The sequence below is a fragment of the Haliotis asinina genome, chromosome 7 (genome assembly GCF_037392515.1).
Source record: "Haliotis asinina isolate JCU_RB_2024 chromosome 7, JCU_Hal_asi_v2, whole genome shotgun sequence".
Classification (NCBI taxonomy): Eukaryota; Metazoa; Mollusca; class Gastropoda; order Lepetellida; family Haliotidae; genus Haliotis; species Haliotis asinina.
This window is the reverse complement of record NC_090286.1, coordinates 11,453,651-11,475,625: the sequence shown is the minus strand read 5'-3', so window position 1 is coordinate 11,475,625 and position 21,975 is coordinate 11,453,651. Positions and strand designations below refer to the sequence as shown.

At 38.2% G+C, this 21,975-nt stretch overlaps 1 protein-coding gene across 1 annotated transcript in view; it reads left to right on the top strand.

Annotated features, from left to right (window-relative positions):
* The window catches only part of LOC137291286 (uncharacterized), a 98,827-nt gene that overhangs the window by 13,499 nt on the left and 63,353 nt on the right, over window positions 1–21,975 (top strand). Inside the window, exon 4 of the mRNA XM_067822585.1 lies at window positions 2,451–2,651. Within this exon, the coding sequence (XP_067678686.1) occupies window positions 2,451–2,651 (201 nt within the window). The remainder of the gene's footprint in view (window positions 1–2,450; window positions 2,652–21,975) is intronic.

Here is a 21,975-nt window from a genome sequence, read left to right as displayed (position 1 = left end):
TTTCCTCTTAACATGCTCACGTCAAAACTCATTTAAATTGTAACCCCAGATAAAAGAATAACACAATAAATAATATGCCAAATTATCGTTACCATGACATCCCTGTGATATTTCACCTTATGTAAGCGAGTAATAAATACGATGCTATGTATGGCAGGGCTACTGCAGATGATAGTCGGTCGTAAATTTCGATAAGTTGCTTCATTGCTATCAGTACTAGTAACCACTGGATATCTATACAGTTATATGTATTATCAAAGACCATAGGATAGATTATATGGTCTCTGATGGGATGGAGGAGAACTTGTGTCGTTAATAACCTGAATGTATGGCGCCTGAAACCGGCGGATATCTAGGGAAAAAGTGTGTGCCCTACCTGTAACAGCGATTAATTTCCGTGTATATAAAAGGGATATAATGTGGCTATCAGGTTGAGGGTACGTTTTAAACATAACCAGTATTTCTATTATTGTATTTATAAATATCTTCGAACGTTCTCAATATACGTCCGTCATATACATCGCGCACTATCCCTTTCTCTTTTTATCTTCTCAAACGACTGTTACAAGTTCAAAGTATCCTGGTGCAAGTAGAAAAGTCCTAAGCCTATTCCCTACGATTTTGAACTTACACATTGTAACGCACATGGGTAGAGCTTCTGTTATATATACATGGGAAATATCACAAGGGCAACTATACAGTTATCTCCAATGTTGCAGTCTCTCTAGACTTACCTAGAAAAACAATAACCCACTGAGATATTGTATTAAATGATGATATTTTCAGCGCCTGTCAGATTTGAACTTGAACATGGGAGATCTGCTTCTGTGTCACACGAAAGACCTACAAGATGTTTAGCAACACTGGGGCGTGATACCTTTACTGTCATTCGATGGCAGGATTTTACGTTTTCAGTTTATTAATTTTAATACTGATATACATTAAAATGTCCTCGTCACGCTATGGCTGCAATATTGTCGATGTGACGCTAAATATGAACTCAGTCACTACTTCTCCAAACAAGGGAACACACACAAACACACACACACTCACACACACACACACACACACTCACTCACACACACACACACACTCACTCACACTCTCTCTCTCTCTCTCACACACACACACACAAGGCACGGAGATCCAACATGCCTGTGATATTCTCAGAGAACGCACCTGCCTGTGCTATCCGGTCATAATCGCTACACGATAAAAACTGTTTCCTTTCAGAATATATAATTTGATATGGCATTGTTAATGTATGCTATTAGTGAAACAAATCTGGACAACTTTAAGTTTATGCATGTCTTTATCACAGCAAAGGACGAGTGGATGGAGAAATAACATTGTTCAGGTACTGTGAGACTATTAAGGAAGGTCGCATGCAGTGCAATAATATTCCAATTATGTACTGTCAAAAGAACGTTAGAGTAGTGTTGTGTGAGCTGAACAGACGCTTTCCCCTACGAAGTTGCCACGTGTGGTGTATCTGACTATGATCCAAGAGATATGAAATACTATTCTATTGGGACAGTTAGGGATACTTACGGGGAACATTTAGTTCACCAACCTTTTAATCCCTCGAGACATGCACCACACACGACTTGCCAACAACACAGGCAAGGCGTAAGTGATACTGGTAGCAAGAGTGAGTGCAGCTTAATAAGACGCATTACCTTGCGTAATACTGCTTTCTTTGTCAGGATCGTTTGGTGATAAGAATAATAAGGTCACGTGAACGTTGATTTCAAACATACTGACATATGTGAAAGTGAAATTACAAGAACCATGTATTTCACACAATGGAAACATATGATCATCTTGCTTGAGCACAAGTAGCATGAACATGTATGAACCGTTCATTTTCGTGTCCCAGATATCCAGTATGACACATAAATATTTAAGGTGTGAAAACATTTGCAAATTTGAAAATTTACATGTGTTTCCCCACCTTAGTAAATTCACACGTAAATTCACCCTAGTAATCTTTGAAAGAAATAGTAAATTTTAGCCCCAATCGAAATTCAAAGGAATACATTCGAAATACATGTAATGCATGATCACGTATTTACCTTGGTATCTGTTTTGCAGTTCATGTATGGAAATCCTTGAAAATCCGGTCAGGGCATACATGAACGAGGTGCTTGCGTATACCAAAATGTATGATGAGCATATGTTCAGAGGTATAGATTTGTATGAAATACTAGTACATGCTCGAAGTTTAGACATATTGCAAGCATGTGTAAATCCGGTCATTACGTATATTTCCTCCTATGTTTACGTTTATTTCAGTCGTGTACTATCCGACTTTTGTTCTTGTGATTCAATGGGCCTGCTGTTATGATAGTCCTTATTATTGATGCTGGCATTAAGCTCACTCCAATCCCACATACAAACTGATTAAATACATTATATGTGCCTATCAAATCTTATTATATTTCCCAAAGATTATTGGAGAAACGCCAACTCTACCATCTACCTGAACAACGATAACGGCACCATCTGCTACACCTTCCCTAGTAAACCAGCTACTGCCAACAAAACTGACGTGACATGTAACGGTACCAGCAGATACGTCACCATCAGGAACCCGGGGATAGAGTCTGGATTCAATGATTCACTCAACATCTGTGAGGTGGAGATCTATGGTAAAGTTGATGTTACATGATACGACTTAGCTTTCAGGAACCCATGCTTGCCATAAGAGGGATGGGGTGGGATGATCAGGTTTGACTTATTTGACAAATGCTCTTGATCAATGGATTGTCTGGTCCAAGGTCTATTATTCATAGACCGTCCCAATATAGCTGAAATATTGCTGACTGCCTCCTTAAACTAAACCCACTCACTCACTGAAATACTGAAATATTTATGAAGGCTGGAACCTCCCGATACCCTTTACTGCTCTTGGGCGCGGTCCACAGACTCGCATATCATAAACAAATTAATGATTTTAACGGGACAAGGTGATAACAACTTACTGGATGCAGGTCTCACGGATGCTCAATGCTAAATTCGTATCCTTTAACTGATGAGTTGATCATGTTCACAAGTATGTACAAACCTTATAAAACTAGTTGATTTTACTTCAGAATGTATTTCAGTAACCATTTATTCAAATTAAGATGTCGGAATTGAGTTTGAGAAATTGACGGTTCTAATGTGTTCTAAATGGCATACACTGAAATTTGATATTTGTTTTGGTCGTAACTGCAGATTATGTGAACATAAATCAATTCATCATTCACATTTAGTTAATGTATTTTTAGCCACACTGACCTGCTTTACACACTAGAGTTTAAGATGTCAAACACCTGCATGACTACCATTACTTATACATATATATTTCAGTAAATTCTATCATGGTAGTTTGTTTCAATGGAATACCTAAAAGAGAATGTTACTGTAGTTATTTAACCTATCTTATTTGCAACCTATAATCTGCCCCGCTCTTCAGTATGAAAATGGTGGAGTTCTTGTGCGGAACCATACATCTTATCTCAACACTGAAGTCTTTGTTACATCTCTCTGTATGTGTTTGAAATAAAACACAGACTGCCTTGTCATTATTGTAATAACTTTGTTGTTTTGGTTGGTGACTAACGGCAAAATAAAAAATGATGCATTGGATGACATATGCCGTATTCCGTAAATCGATGCTCACGTTGTTGATTACTGGATCAACTGGTCCAAATTCGATTTTTTCACAGACCACCGCGATATAGCTAGAATATTGTCAAGTGTGACGTAATAATAAACTCACTCGTATAGTTTTGTATACTATAGAGTTGATGCTTAAATAGTAGCACTCAAAGACATGTTACTTGTAACAGTCTGCAGCCAGAATCTCTATGGGGAAAACTGCGACATGTTCTGTCACTGCCTGAATTCAACCTGTGATCGATGGACTGGAGTGTGTCCCGGAGACTGTAGACCAGGATGGCAGGGAACGAGGTGTGATACAGGTCAGTGGATCTCACTGTCAGGTTAAATTACAATGACAGTCAGTTATATGTGCGTGCATTGTTGAGATGGGCCAAGTTGTACATAGTAAACTTACGTAAAGTACTGTTACGGGTACTGCAACGTGTATACTTGAACATAGGTTAGCCACTTTGTTGGAGTCCGCTTTGGAAGGGAGGAAGGAATATATTTCTTGCAGGAAGAAGGTGATTAGTAACCACCTGGAAATCACGCGTTTTGTTTGAGTCAAGCATATGACTACATAAAAGAGATACTGAGTGCAAAAGGAAAGATCACAATAAGGGATGACCATTTGAGGAACACGCTTTCGTCAACATGAACTCAATGAATGCCAAAAATAACACAACTAGTATGTGTTGAAACACTGTGGAACACGAAAGAAATGCAACAGAATTGACCAATTTTGTTCCAGGGTGTGCCTGTGATTGTAAATATGTTTACGGCGCATAGTATACACGCCCCATTATTGACCTTCACCTCAGTAAATCAATATATATTGAAAGGAATTAGAAAAAGTTGATTGTTTAAAGGACTAAGTCTTCCTGTGGTTTCGTTTTTTGGGACATGTTAAGTGGTGTATTAACATTAACAGTGTGACCGTCACACTGGAGCATGTGACACAGGCTATCTTCCTGGTTGGATGGGGACTGACTGCACACGAGGCAAAGAATGCTGAAAACTTTATGGTGATAGAAGTCAAATACAAAGTACGCACAGAAAGAATACAAATCAAATACATCACTTTTATCATGGAAAGAAAATAGGTATTAAGGAATGAAACATGTCGAAAGTGTCGAAGTGAAGAATATCAGCACAGTGAAAGTTCTCGATTTCGTTGATACAGGGTGTACCAATGGAAAGTACGGCGGAAATTGTACTAGTCTTTGCTCTGAGAGACACTGCTGGAAATACATCATGTGATCATGTGACTGGGTCATATGATTCTGGGTGTATAGCAGGATGGATGGGTGTTGATTATAAAGGATGTGATTGGAATCAGTTGTAAGAACGTGCTTATGAAACAAACTGAGGTGAAGGTCAATAATAATTCTTTTTACACTTATCTTCGGAATAGAAGAACACGGGAAATCACTGGAAACATATTTCAGAATGTGATTCCAAACATTATATGGCACAAACTGTCGTGGCGTATGTTCCTCAAGACACTGTGTTTGGAACTCTTCCTGTGACTCAGTGGATACCTGTGACAGTAGATGTCTCACAGGGTGGACATAGGCAGACTGTGCAGGTAATGACACAAATGAGGTTCACTAGCGTGGGAAACAATAAGTTCCACCAGCTGAAGCCACTGCTACAGAGCACCTTCTTCTAACATAACTTTCAAAATATTTACAGGTCATAAAAAACGCAAAGAAATACCTGTGATAGTCACAAAGTATTTTGAATAGACTGAAAACATATTTCAGAATGTGATTCCAACCATTATGGCTCAAACTGTCGTGGCGTATGTTCCTCCAGACACTGTGTGGGGAACTCTTCTTGTGACTCAAAGGGTACCTGTCTCAGTGGATGTGAGACGGGATGGGCACGGGCAGACTGTACAGGTAAAGTCCTTTTGTCACATGTTACGAATGAGGGGCACCTCAGAATTCACCTAATGACTTTAAATAAAATGTGTAGGCTACATTTCAAAGTAAAATACAGTCACTGTTTCATCTCTCAGCAGTTGAAAAAGAATACGCATTACTCCGGCGACGGCATGGTTGACTACTGTCAGTTAAAGAACTAATCAGTATCAGAGAACTAATCAGTTAAAGATCAGAAAAGATCTTGGTTAATCTACTGAAGTTTTAAATTGGTGATGACGTAAATTGATGACATGAATTGACATAATTTGGTAGCCAAAATAGTTTGGCCTGAGGTATTTCCTACCTAGGTCAGAGAAAGGATGTACTTTGGGTCATTTTCATCTGGTAACACACAAAATGCTCGTTAGTAACATCACACATAAATGTGTAAATGTATGACAGAAAGGGACGAGCTGCTGTTTTGCCAAGTGCAAGTGTAGGGTTTATAAATGAACGTTATGTACTGAGTAAATTGACATTGAATATATAGCTCATTATTATTGTCTCTCCTAATGAATGATCTTGACTGTAAGCTTTGTAAGACATTTCAGCCTTATGAACACAAGTGTAATAGTTGTTTGTCTCCTTTTGTTTTGCGTGAAGCATGTCAGACGGGAAGGTACGGTTCTAACTGCAGCAAGTCTTGTGATTCACGTCACTGTGGAACTGCACCTGTCTCCTGCGACCATGTGACCGGAGCCTGCGCTGCCGGTTGTCAGGAAGGATGGATTGGAGCAGACTGTACTCAGAGTAATGTTTCCAGAAATTCATATTTAAAATTATATTCTTAGATTCAGAAACGCACCGTTAGTGTTGATATACGTAATACAGCACTTAAGTCTATCTCTGAAATGGTTTGAAAGATATTTTAGCTATGATGGAAGTAGGCTGAGGAAGAGGTAATGTCAGATGAGAGTGCAGTGGTGTATGTAGCGCCCAGGGTCTATCGAGTCCACTTGTGTGTGTACAGTCTTGATATATTCCCCTTTCCAAGAGAAGCGCTAGTGAGACCTGGAACTTATTTACAAATGAAAGAGTAAATTATCACTTGCTTCATCCCAAACTGACTTTGGTGATAGTCTATAAATAGTCTGTCTGCACTCACTTTGCGAACCCCTAGTATCACGTCACGATATGGCTGCAACATTGCCGATGTGACGTTAAATCTTAACTCACTCACTCACCCTAGTATCATCACTATTTCAAAGAAATCCCCTTTGAACCAGCAAGATATAGCACAGACAAGTCTAAAATATACAATAGTATTTTGAGCAAACAATGAGCAAGCTGCAATGATTCACAATACAGATTTCTAGTACAATCCAACAGAGACAAATATCAATTCACGAGGATCTTGGCATTTTTACAGTGAGAGCAGAAATACTAAATGAAGCTTGTTTACAATGTCAGCAGTCAATGAGACTGTGTCAAAAGATGGTGATGCAGGCGAAAGCAAACAATCGATGCTGACAGACAGACGATGATACGCAGAGGCAGAATGATGCACAAAACCCCTGTACATCTGAGTGTTAGATCCGTGTGTGTGACCGTCAACACAACAGTCAGCCTTTATACATACTGACACAGTGTCGGGAACATTCGAGCAAAGCATGTCTGTATCAGTATTCAGTCAGAACGTTCACGAACATACAGTGAACAATAGATTGCCAAGGGTAGGTACTGGGGCGCTATCAGAAAGGCCTGCCGCTAAAAATACTATTTGCCACTGAACACGCTAATAAAAGTGACCCACAATACACTTTCAAATCTTTAAACATTGTAACCCAATGATAAGTATCACTTAATCATTTATAATACGAATTACAGAAGACACTCTCATAACAACTGTACAAATATACTTATGATGTAGTCACAATTGTACAATCAACACTTCCAATGGGTGTGGTACAGGTTTTGTCGCTATTTGTGGGAGGCAGCACTCATAGGAATTGTTCGACATTGTATATTTTAGTATTTTCAAAGGTGTTATCTCTTCTTGGGGTTATGTGCAAGTTGTTCATCAGTGTGAAGTCACTGGAAGACCTACAAAGATCTGATATGCTATGTCATTGTTTATTTGAATTTAATTCTTGATAGTGTCCAAGAGCGTCCGTCGTGGTCGCTCTCGGGTGGTAGTTTAGGATGGTGGACAAGAGACAGGGAAGACATCAGCGGTAGAGATGAAGACAGCAGCAGCTGTTTTATTATTGTTTGGTCGAAGGATGGTCAAAATGGTAAATACAGTGGTAAACATGTGACAGAACGCACATCGGGACTGAATGGCCAATGATCCCGATGTGGAGACCCGCTCTGTCACTTACACACATTCATAAGTCCGACGGCGATTCTTCATCGTCGACGTAGTCGTAGGTGGGGTGACGGCCTTGTCCGACACCCCGACTAGACGCACAATCCGTACACTTCTGTCGATGATCATGTTTCCATGGTTGGTCTTGCTGGTTGGTCTCGCTGGATGATCTCACTGGATGGTCTCGCCGGTTGGTCTCTCGACTGACCATATCAGTCAGGTTTTTATACAGTCATTACGCCACATTGTGCAAGGTCACTGGCCCATGCACATGTACACACGTAAGATTAGGCGACTTAAGGACGTGTTAATTGACATGTATTGATAGCGTTTGAGAATTAAGGGTCCTGCCCGGAGGGGGTTTTATGATCAGAGGGGATACCCCGAATGTTTGCCGAATACATTACATAGGCATTGAATTACATAGGATTGAATTTCGGTGCACCTTTGACTTATATTGAAACAAATAGATCGTTTGAATAAATGAAGTTTTAAGGAAACTTACTGAAACGATTTAGTCTATGACAATAGTATAATTTCATCACTTAATACCGAAACTGTTAACTTTCAGGGGAATGTCTGGACGACTTCACTGGTGACGAGGATGTTCGAGGTTCGAATCTCATTTGTGTCTTTAGAAAAACTGTAGATCGGAATTAAAGCTGATATATATATAATTCATGCATACATGACATTATATTAAATAACGTCAGGCACATAACTAATGCGTTTGTGTATCCGGGTCAGTGTCTCCTGTTACAAGCGGCGTCATTGGAGGAGCAGTAGTACTTGTTGTAATGATGTTGCTGATTGGTGGGTTGATGATGTGTCTGCTGAAATCTGGAAGGTAACTTTTGAAACAAGGCTTTGTATGAAGCTGAAACAGTTATATAAAACAACCTTTAAATGGAACGTGCACAGATGTTGTTGTTAATACCAACTACAGTCCATTTCAGTCAGAAACGGACCAATGAATTGCAAATTTTATCAATGTACAAAATTGCCACATAAATATAAATAGTACACGTTTATCGTTTACTAGTACCCATCAGCTTTCTGATATTTGAAAATTTTCCGAACTCCACAAAAAAAGTTGTTTAAGAAACTATCATCACTGAAAAGTTGTTATCATTCGCAGCGGGGTGAAACCGCAATAAACGGAACAGCCATTCATGACAGGGGACAAATCAAAATCTATTCTGGGAGACCTGTCGGTTCCTCGTCTGTCGCAGAGTCATAGTCACGACTTTAAGTGATGGCAAGTGGTGCCACAGTTGCCTGTTGTAAGCCATCCCGAGACCAGTAACCGTGTTATATGACGTTAGCTACATTGCTGGCACAGTTTCGCCAAGTTTCTATCGTGATTCCTTGACCAAAACCTGTATGTCACGTAATCTATAAGTTATGTTTGATCTCCCTTGACAATACCCCATACCACTTCAATGGTGTTAAGGTCACAGTGATAGGGTGGAAGTCGTGACCCTCAGTTTTTATGTAACTGTCAGCTTTGTAGAAAGGTCACCTTTGTAGGTTTTTATCTCATATAGCTGAGGCTTCGTTGCCTTTGAAGGCCGTGCGATTGGAAATTTGTCAAGCCATGATATCATATCACCTTTTCGAATGTTCGATGTCGGCGGGCTTTACTGTCGAGGAAAACCGCACCATTCATCTCGGAATGGTAGTCTCTGTTATCTCTGGACTTTGCTCTGAATACCAAGTTACAGCCTGGGAAAAAGCCTTTGCTGGAGCAACCATTATGAGAATGATTAATCTCGTTCCTTTCCATAGAGGCAGCTTTCTACGTGACCCCTTATCACCCCCAACGGGTACCCAATGACTGCTGGCAGTGTGCGAGGCATTGACCCAGGTCTCGTTCACGTACGCTGGCTCAAGCGCTTCCTCGCGCTTCTTCTTCATTACCCTGAGAAAATTATTTTTCAAGAGAACGATATCAGGGCGTTCACCTATGACCTATTCTCCCCCGACATTTTCTATAACGATACCCGAAAGAGTGTAATAGTTGCCAGAATGTGTACTTTGATACTCTGAGGTTGTATTCTTCATTCAAACGCTTTGTTAAAATTTTCAGCGGCATGTATTTGTTTTCAAAATATAGCTTGTTGATAGACTGTCTCACAAGGGTCTTTTGAAAGTTGTCCAAATGTTTAAATTTGTGTGATTTTGACTATTTATATTTATGGGGCAATTTTGTAGAGTGATAAAGTTTGGAATTCATCGGTACGTTTCTAACTCATACGGACTGTACGAAAGGTAAACATGCAGCAGAAGGTTTCTAGTTTCTATCAATGGATCAGTGTGCACAGTGTGATTTCAATTTTAAGCTCCTAGTTGCGTACACAACAACTCAAGTTAGATTGTCAGACTTAAGAATGTTCTAACTGTCACCTGTCCTTTTTCTACCACGTATTTTTGTTTCAGACTGAAATGGATATCCCCACCTGGCACAAGTGTGCGAAATAAAGACACAGGTGGCACTATAGAGATCCCTGCTCATGCGAACACGTCAGGAAGGAATGAACAAGACTACACCGAACTGAGTGACGTCACCAGGGAGAGAGAGGAGAAGTCACAATATGACGTCATTCAGAACAAAGTGTACGAAAACAATCAAATCTGAGTTGACCTCAGAAGATTTTGATCCTGTTTTAAATGAATTATGAATACCTCTTTTGCTTGTACACAAAACAGGTGTTAACGTGATATATTGTCATTATTATGTTTATATCATTATTTTTACTACCGTGAGTCATTCTTTCACAGTGTATATTTTATGTATTGTAAGTGCTTAGCATTTAGCTTATCACATTTAAATGTGGCATCACAGCGTTGCTGTTACTGACAGTACAAGTGGCTGTACTATGACTTAAAGTGATTTATGCCTATGTGGGGCACTGTAGAATTCATGTACTTTTCCGAGGATAATTTGTCTTGTTTACTGGTTTGTCTAAACCCAATTTCTCAAATTGAATTTAACCTGTGACGCCACGATTTAAAAAAATGTAGCAGCGCCTAGTGGCTAACATCCGCCAGTCTGAGAATAAATGCCGAGTAACAAAATTCAAAGTACTTTCTACTGGTAGTAAAATACGTATTTAATTGGTGTCCTATAGGATTTTGTAGGACATTGATTAAAAGATAACAATTTCACTCTTGGGAGCGAGGTGAGTTTCAAACTCCTTTTTGTCATTAAGCATTTTTTACAACTATTAAGTACTTTTTTACCTTGTTCCAAACAAATCTTAAACAGCATTTTCTATCATTAAGCAAGGGAGGGTCCAGCCATCGGATTTAAAATATACCACGGGCTTCAACGCTCGCTTCACAAACAACCCATTAAGCAGGAACTGCGGGTCCGATGGATATTTGTGCATGGTGACACCGTCACCCGACCCATGGGTTGAGGGCAAAGCAATGATTGCATGTTTTTGTTGACGTCGAGAAATCAGCAAAATTACGGACTTGTTACACATTTGATATACATGTGTAAGGCCAACCGAAAACCCTTCCTTACTTGACGTCACACCGGTTCGCTGCAGTGGTTCCTGTTTGTGGTTTCGTTAGCGGGCGAGAGGCTACTTTTAATTGCTCGGAATTAACTAAACACAAGTTTTTCAAAGAACGAATTTGGTGTTCCGCACAAAAGTAACCAGACGTCTTTTGTATGTTAATGGTTAAAAGTGTATGAAAACCCCAAAAGTTTATTCGTTCTTTTAAAGTGACAAAAAAGGCGAAAATGAAAGCTCGAATGCACATTGCGCACCGCCACTGTAGAATACTATCAGAAACAGACGATAAAATGTGGCGCATTGCCACACGTGTTAGCTCGCCAGCGTTGATACAGGTACTGACTAAAAAAACTACGAGGGGTAGCAGATCATTAGAATCTGGGTAGAATTTATACAGACGGTGTTTTCGGCCGCGATACAGGATCATGTCTTCACCGCATCTCGGCTCTCGGCATGTAAGAGCTGCACATGCATGGTCACCAACCATTTCAAACCGGAAGTATTTACGGATATGTAGCCGGAAGTATTTGAAGATATCTTGAAACCGTTACAATTCAAGATATCTTTAATTCATTTCAAGATCTCTCTAATTCAATTCAAGACATCTTCAAATCAATTCAAGATATCTGTAAAACAATTTAGATATTAGTCATAGCAAGAACTGAAGATATCAATAATTGAATTGAAGATATCCGTAATACATTTGTGGATATGTACCGATCAATTCAAGATATCTAGAACTGAATTCCAGATATGTTGAATTGAATTCAAGATATCTTGAATTAATCTCTAATACAATTATGTACACTATGGTCGTAATTGTTTTGCAGATATCTTTAAAACATTTAGAGATATCACGAAATATTATCTTGATATCTCTCTATGGGCTACATATGTGTCATTGCTCAAATCTGATTTGGAATTGTTTTGAATTTTGGTCTTGGCACTATTGTTAATCTGTAACTTTTTGTACCAGAAGGCGATGGCTCATGGGCCAATCTGGTAGATTAATTATTTATAATTCTTCTGCTGGAGTATATCATCCGGGTATCCTTGGTGCTGCAAGCTGGAGGCCCGTTTGCTTTTTGATACTTCGTGGTGGGTAGGGAGATCGGATGATGAACCATGTTACACTAACAACTTCAACTTCAACTTCAACTTCATTTATTCTCCAAAGACCACCAATGGTGGTATGAGAGTACATGGTACACACATCAATCTTTACATACAGTCAAAATGGCGGCAGAGTATGACAATATATTATAACAAATCAGTTGATGATATGCCATGTCTGCTACCTAACAGTTCTTACAGCAGAAGAGATAACATTCACAAACTTTGCTAAGTTTTTTTGTACAGTAAATCTAAACAAGTAAACAAAATTTTATACGATACAATGTTTGAGTGTTTCAATAATTTGGTTGGTATTAATTTTTTTCTAGATTCGTTAAAGGCAGGACAGTGAAAAATATAGTGAAACTCATCTGCAATTGCTGGGGATTCGCATAATTTACAGGTTCTATTTTCTCTTGGAATTTTATTTCAGCGCCCGGTTTCAATTGGTAGCCAATGATTGGAAGTTCTGAATTTTAATAATGGAAAATAAATATGTTTGGGCAATAATAGAAAGGCTTCAAATGGGGGTAGAGTTTTAATATATTTATAATAATGTCCCTTAGAGCTCATTTCTATTTTATTCCTCCAATCTTGACAAAAATGGTCTCTTAATCTGCATTCTACCATATTCAACAACCATGTTCGACTAAAATTACTCGGGAACATATACACATTGCTAAGTCCGCATGAGTTTAAGATATTTACAACAAATTTAAGCCAAGGATGGGAATGATTAGTTACTACACTGTCTAGTGACATGAGATTATAGATTACCTGCGATAATTTGGATTGGGACATGGTCAAGGACAAGTTTATGCCAATAACTAATAATTCTTTTAGATACATGAATACTGATAGGACATCTTCCGAATCCACCATATAAGAAGTAATTTGGTGTAGACATTCTGAGACCCGAGGCCAGTTTTAAAAAATTTATATGTACGGTTTCAAGTATATCAATTTTACCATGGCCCCAAAATTCAGAGCCATACAACATGATAGGTAAAATCATGATATCAAACGCTTTAAGTACACAGTCTAGTGGTAAGTCATTATTTCTTGCCAATTTCAACAACAAAAACATACATTTTTTTGCCTGTGTAGCAAGTACATTAATACCGAAGGAAACCTTTCTATTTTTGCGAAAATTAAACCCCAGGTAGTTATAATTATCTACTATTTCAATTTCATTTGTGCCATAATGAAACGATAGCTTATTTACTCTACACTTCCCACTTCCAAAAATAACAACTTTAGTTTTATCACTATTTACAGTCAGTCTCCACATCTGGCAATACCCATGAAACTGGTCCAAGGACCTTTACAGGGATGCTGCTGAGGTAGCAAATAGTACGGTGTCGTCTGCATATAAAAGTACCAGAAGCTGTATGTAGATTACATTCAGATCATAGTTATTAATGGATATATCAACGCCATTACAATCAAATGTTTTTAACCATAATTCTAAATCATTTATGAAAATAGAGAACAATAAAGGAGAGATTTGATGTTGGAGTACATATTTTGAACTAATGTAAAAAACATTCCCTGAATACCATAAGATAACATTTTTGACCAAAGACCAACTCTCCAGACATTATCGAATGCTTTAGAAAAGTCAATGACAGCACAGTACAGCTTGTACTTATTATGTTTTAGAAATTCAATCACTGAGTTTAGAACAAACATATTGTCGATCGTAGAGTAACCTTTACGAAATCCGGTTTGACAAGGTGATAATAAAGAACTGGTATCTAAGAATCTGGATATTCTATAGTTAAGTATGCTAGTAAAAAGTTTTCCAAGACAACTTAAGATTGTAATCGGTCTATATGAACTCGGATCACGTGAGTCACCTTTACCTTTGTAGATGGGTTTGATGACTCCAATTAACCATGATTCTGGAACTTCTCCTGTGTCCAATACAACATTAAAAAGATTTTCTAGGAATGGGAGAAATAAATCTATGGAATCAATCATGTAATCAGTTTCTATAAGATCCTCACCTGATGCTTTGTTTCTTTTTAGTTGTGAGACTACATCGGAAATTTCCTTCTGTGTCATGGCAGCGTTAAGAGTTGAGCAGTTTATGTGTATATCCGTATCAGTAATATGTTCAGAGACTGTATCATTACTCCCTTGTGCGTTCTTAAAGTATTCATATAACTCCTTGATACTAGGGGAAGAATCATTATGTGTCGGTTTCCGTTTATGCAGTAATTGGGTTCTGGGGTTTCCCTTGGGTTCTTCTTCTGTTTATTTTCGAATTTCGGTGGCTAGTTTACACTTGTATCTATTCATATGTTTGTTCATACATTTTTTATACTCCTTAGCTGCATGGCGGTAGTTGATATGATTTGCATCATTCCTTTGTTTTCGATATTTCTTTCTAGCTTTATGGTAGTGTCTACGTTTCTGAATACATTCTTTTTCAAACCAGGGTTTGTTACATTTACTGTTCTTATAATTACAAGTGTAATTAGGTGGACGAGAAGGACGTATGCCAAATGTATTCCTAGCTGCGTTTGTAAGAACATCTGAGAAAACCACGGTTGCTTTGTTTACTAATTCATTTACCTTCGTATTGTCAGCAGCCACTTCGTTTAATAATGTGCTTATCTCGTCTATTTGAATAATATCAATATTGCTCCTGTATTGGTCCTTTTTTGAAGAGTCATATCTTTTTGGTTTCATCGATGTAATTACAGGTTTATCAGTACATGATTTAGATGCCTTAGTATGCAATCTGCTATTCATGTTTGATAACGAGAATGCTATAGGACAGTGTACATCTGAATAGAGAGGGGAAAAATCAACAATTTCAAAGCTCCTAATATATGGTAAACAATGGCTTATGAAATACCCCTAAAACAAAACGTCCACTTGAAATTGATCCTGTTGATACTGACCACAGACCGTGTGCATCGATTGAGTATTGGCCGCGTTTCATTGTGATAGAGACTCCTGATAAGACACCGTTAAAGCTTAACCCCTTTGCTGTATCCAAGGGTATTCAAGGTATTGCAGGGGATGTGAAAAACATTAGACGTTTACGTTCGGGTGCGCTGTGAATTGAATGCAGGAAAAAACAACAATCAACCAAATTGATGAACATGAAATCTTTGGTGGGCATTCCGGTCACGGTCTCTGCACAGAAAACCTTGAACACAAGTAAAGGCAACGTGAGAGATCGTGACCGATTGTTTGATGATATGTCTGACCTTGATATAGTGTCAGAAATGAAGGATCAAGGTGTCCTTTATGTCAAGCGCTTTTCAACTCGGAAAAACAATGAAACCATCAAGACGAACACGTGTCTGTTTACTTTTTCGTGTCCAAATGCTCCCAAATCAGTGAAGGCAGGCTATTGTAACATTCAAGTTGATACCTACATCCCCAACCCGCTCAGGTGTTTATATGCCAGAAATGTGGACACGGTGTAAATACTTGCACTCTGTCTGTTGTGTGGGCTCACTGTGGTGAGAAAACACACACAACAGAAGATTGTGACAGTGATTATAAAAAATGCACCAACTGCTCAGGTGACCATTCCTCATTTTCCAAACAGTGTCCTATTGGGAAAGAACAAACGGAGATCAACAAAAATCAAATTTACTCAAAATATCTCTTTTCTGAGGCCAAAAACAACTGGTAAAGAAATCTGATCTTCCAGACAGTTATGCTACAGTAGCAAAAACATCATCGGAGTCTATCTCTAAAATAACAAAATCATCCACAGGATGCCAAACTACCTTGACTTGGGTACATCGCGACTCTCCCACAGCTTTTGTACCCTGCTATATCATCCCAGACTGAAGAATCACTTCCTAGTACATTAAAGTCTTCTTCTGATCACAAATCATCATCTCAGTCACACTCAAAGTCTCAATCGACAGCTGATAGTCAGCAAACTGGGAAAAGTAAACGGAAGCCAAAGTCTGATGCTTCAAAACAACAAAGTGGCAGAGCTCCTAAAGGGTCACAGAACAAAATTCAATTGTTTAATAAATATGGGTCTCTTGAAGACATGGACGTTTCTGAAAACGTCCATTCTAGGGCACATAGCTTTTCGCCCTCCAAAAGAGTGCGGGGTAGATCCCCAATAAATCCCCCAAAAAGATAGTTTATTCCAATAATATTGTACAGTGGAACTGCAGAGGATTGAGGACTAATTTACATGAATTACAGCTATTAGTCTAAGATTTTACACCTTCAGCGTTATGTCTCCAAGAGACATATTTAAAACAAACAGATACATTTGAACTTCGTCATTTCAATGCATATCATTGTTTTTTACCTCCTGGTGATAGGGCCACTGACGGATCATTCATTCTAGTCAGACGAAACGTTATTCAAAGCCCTGTTCCACTTACTACTAATATGCAGGCTGTTGCTGTGAGAATTACTTTACATGTAGCGTTTATGCTATGCTCTCTATATATTTCGCCGTCTTCGACGTTTGCCAAAACTGATCCTCAAGCTCTATATGACCAACTCCCGAAGCCCTGTATTATAATGGGAGATCTAAATGGGCACAACCCACTCTGGGGTAGTGTAACTACAAACACTAAAGGTAAATTGTTGGAGGACTTTTGTTCTGACAATGATTTATGTATTTATAATGATGGTTCCAGCACATATTTACACCCTGATACAGGGACTTATTCTGCTCTCGACTTGTCACTGACAAATTCAGAACTACTAAATGAATTGGAATGGTCAGTCCACGATGACCCCTGTGGAAGTGACCATTTTCCTACTGTATTAAAATATGTAACTCCATCCGATGTTCCTCCATCATCAAGACGAAATTTTAAAAAGTCTAAATGGGCTTTATATGAAACACTGCGTGCTGAAAAACGTAAACCTGAACGTTTTATTGACGTTCCAGATGCTATTAAATGTTTTTCTGATGAACTGAATTCCATAGCTGATGAGTGTATACCAAAATCCTCTGCAGTTCTACATATTCGAAAACCATGGTTCAGCAATGAATGCAAACAAGCTTGGAAAGCAAGGAAAAAAGCAGAACATTATTTCCGTCGTCATCCTATAGTGCATAATTTAAATAAATTTAGAATTTTAAATGCTAAAGCGCGGCGTACATTTAAACAGAACAAACGCCAATCTTGGCAAAGTTATGTATCCAAAATAAATTCTCGGACATCCATGTCCAAGGTATGGAACATGGTCCAGAAAATTAAAGGTAAAGGTACTAAATCTACTGTCCACCATCTTAAACATGGAGATCAATTACTTACTGATAAATCAGATATTGCGAATAAACTGGGCGGAACCCTCGCTAAACATTCTTCCTCTACTAATTATATACCTAAATTTCAGCAATATCAAAAACAACAAGAAAAGAAAATTCTGATAATGGGGAAGATTATAATGAAACGTGTTCTATTCATGAACTCCATACTGCTCTTGATCAAGCTCATGACACTGTTACAGAAGCTGATAACATACATTATCAACTCCTGAAGCACTTACTAGTATCCTGTTTAGAGATAAGAGGTACCAGTACCTAAACCTGGACGTGATCATACGGATCCATCCATTTATCGTCCGATTTCATTAACCAGCTGTGTTTGCAAGACCATGGAACTCATGATAAATAATCGACTTGTTTGGTACTTGGAAACAAATAATCTTATAACAGATATACAATGTGGTTTCCGGAAAAACAAAAGTACTGTCGATCACTTAGTGCGTTTAGAATCCTTTGTTAAAAACGCACTACTTAATAAACAACATGCTGTGTCTATCTTTTTTATCTAGAAAAAGCATATGACACAACCTGAAAACATGGCATTTTAAAAGATTTACATGATTTCGGTTTGCGAGGTCGTTTGCCTGAATTCATAGTCAACTTTTTAAATAACAGACAATTTCAAGTTCGCGTGGGTCCTACCCTGTCTGATCATTACAATCAGGATCAGGGTGTTCCACAAGGCAGTATTTTCTCTGTCACACTTGTTAGTATAAAGATAGTTTATCAAAAGTTTTAAACGATTCAATTGATGGATCGTTATTTGTGGATGAGTTTAATATTTCTTGTCGTGGTAAAAGTATGCATACCATTGAACGGCAACTGCAGTTGTGTTTAAACAAGATTAATAAATGGTGTCTTGAAAACGGCTTTAGATTTTCCAAATCGAAAACTAACTGCATACATTTTTGTCGTAAATATAAACCACATAAAGACCCTGAACTATCTCTAGCTTGCACGCCAATTAAAGTTGTGACGGAAGCCAAGTTCTTGGGTCTCATTTTTGACTCACACTTAACGTTTTTACCGCATATTAAGTCACTTAAAACTAAATGCCTGAAAGCACTTGACTTGTTGAAAGTGGTTTCAAATTCTAAATGGGGAGGGGATCAAGCTACAATTCTCCATCTATATCGATCTCTCGTGCGTTCTAAACTTGGTTATGGCTCCATCGTGTGTGGTGGAGCCTGCAAAACCAACTTAAAGCTATTAGATTCAGTCCATCATCAAGGTCTAAGACTTTGTCTTGGCTCCTTTAGAACTTCACCTGTTGACAGCCTGTATATCGAGGCTGATGAACCATCTCTTGAGCGCGACGTATAAAATTAGCATTGCAGTATGTAACAAAACTATTTTCAATGGAGTCAACCCTTGTATATAACTGTGTTTTCAATCCTCTGTATGAGGATTTATACAATAAGAGATCGTCTCTTGTTCCGCCTCTTGGTTTAAGAATATAACCACTTGTTTCTGCTCCCGGCATTGAGCTGGATAATGAAGCCCCTTCCCGTCTTCTTTCTTCTCCTTCTTGGCAATTGGTTTGGCCATAAGTCGACCTAACTTTAACTACATTTAAAAAATCAGAAACCAATTTACTCCAATATAAACAAAAGTATTATCAACTTCTAGATTACCAGACAACACTTCTATTTTTACAGCTGAAGCTAACGCCATACTAACGGCTCTTAAATATATTGAAAGACACCCTAAACATAAACAGTATATAATCTATACCACTCTCTTTCGCGCCTTCGGGCGATTAAAAATGTTTCTTGTAAACATCCACTTTTAATTGAAATTATTGAATTGTATAATAATCTTGGTCTTGAATCTTAGTAACTTGAATTGTTAGTGGCTGTACCCTCAAAGGGGATTGAAGTACCGTAAAATTATTGTCCTCCTGAGAGGGTACGTAAGTCCCAAAACATTCCATGTACGTTTAGACTTCCACTGTTTTCAATCGTAGTATATGTGCATTTTTAATTTTTGGCTAGATGTGACTAAATTGCTAACAACTGAGGGGATGATGTAAATCCAACTAGGGTCCATGCAGGTAGCAAAGGTACCAAAGTCCCCATGGTCCCTAGTATGGTGGTCTACCTTCAGTTTTTGGCAATCTATAGCCTGATTTTATGTTGTATTGTCCGAATAGTGATATTTGTTTTAACTTTCCACACTAGTTTTAATCCCATTTGTGATATTCGAGTTGTTTTACTGTCCCTCCTTGACAGGTTTTTATAGTATCCATATATTTCATTTCAGTATTAAATGTTCTCGTCACGATATGGCTGAGATATTGCCTATGTGATGTTGAATTTTAACTCACTCTCTCACTCACTATAACATTTTGAGGTATCAGTAATTCTATTTTGGATTCGCGATATCTTCAATTAATTACAGATATCTTTAAATCATTATTGATATCTTTGAATATAATGCACATTAAAACAATTGAAGATATATGTAATTCCTGAATAAACGTGAAAACTGCTTGCCATAAGGGCATACATTTGTACGTTAGACATGGATAATGGTGGCTGTGAATATTTGAGATAGGTTACGCAGACAAAATGCTGAGACGAAAAATTTCTTGTAGGTCATCTCAGATATGTTCATAACATGTACCTTTGTGTATCCTGTTCCTCAGATTCAATAATACACAACAGAAACAATATCTCAATACATTATTTGTATCAACAGCTTAACATTTACATCTGGAAAGTTGCTTTATAGGAAGGGTCAGAATAGTGTTCTTTTGTTCACATTTACGACGCACTTTTTGCGTTGCAGTTTATGTCTGGAGTAACTGGCCAATAAGTTTTATATGCTATAACCACTAAAAAAATCAGTAACTACAAGAAGGTTTCGGTGAACAATATGACTGACATCATAACCACCGATCTCCACAAATGTTATGGTACCCGATGGCATTGACGTTAAGCATGAAATGATGAGTACCACTTCTTCAAGAGGAATCCGTTGGCCGGATACAATGTCTCCCTCCAAAGTAATTGTTCAACGTAAAATACAACTTTGCAGATTCTGACACCTTTCGGGATGCACATAACAAAACAAATCATCAAATTCAACCTATTAAGTTGAAAAAAACCCAACAGTTTCAACCTTTATACTGCGCTGTGCTCATAAAGCATGCGCAGTGAATAGTTTCGCGGAACTTCAAACAGTATGCCTGCCCGGAATATTAGGTCATGAGCTATTGTCTCGGCTGTGTCCACAAACAAACAAATAATCTATACGTTACATAAAAAACCCAAAACAGGTTGATTGTGTTAAGCAGACTCTGTCACAGAGAAAACTCATAGTCTGCTTTATTCACACACCTATATGTCTGCCTGCCTCTCTGCTAATGACAATTTACAATGCACAACTTCAATCATTGACCACATCCAATTTGAAATTAACACCTATCAGGCTTATACGCCATACACAAAGACCCGGATAATCGTATCGGCAAATGAACCAGTGGCCAGTGAAAAGCCTTCGTTACACTTGAGTGCACACCCACAGGCTCTAACTGGGTTCGATTCACGGCTACTTGGTTTCAAGGGAGGTAAACCGGAGTACACTTTTGATTTGCGATTATATGCTTACAATGTTGCCTATTTTTTCGTATTCAGAAATTCATTTTTATATCATGAATAAGTGATAACTGTATTTCTATTATGTTTGCTCTTTTGGTTGCATCTGACCTCAAATGTGGGTAATTAAATGACATGGATAACCAAAAATGAGCCTTCTTTTTTATGCCATCAATGTCGAGACCCACATAGGGTCAACGGAAGTGTTATGTGTTACCTTTTTGTCCACTATTCGGGTCGTGTAAACGAACTTTGTCTTTTTGAAATACATCAACACATAAATAGATACATAGAAGTCAATAAGCCAAAAAGAATGGGACCATGTTTAAAACATATTTATGTCCTAAGTCAGTTTAACCATTAGAACGGGCGCGTGCCTACAGCAACAATTGTTTATTTTGACACTAAGTGTAGGAGTAAAACCAAAGCATATAACTTTCTTTTAAACATACAATGGCAGCACCAAACAAGATACAGTACAGACTATTGCCAGGGGCAGATTTCATATTGTGTGAAGATACCAGTGCTGGGTAAATTAGAAGTGGGTCACCAGGTGATGACTCAAGGTGCTCTG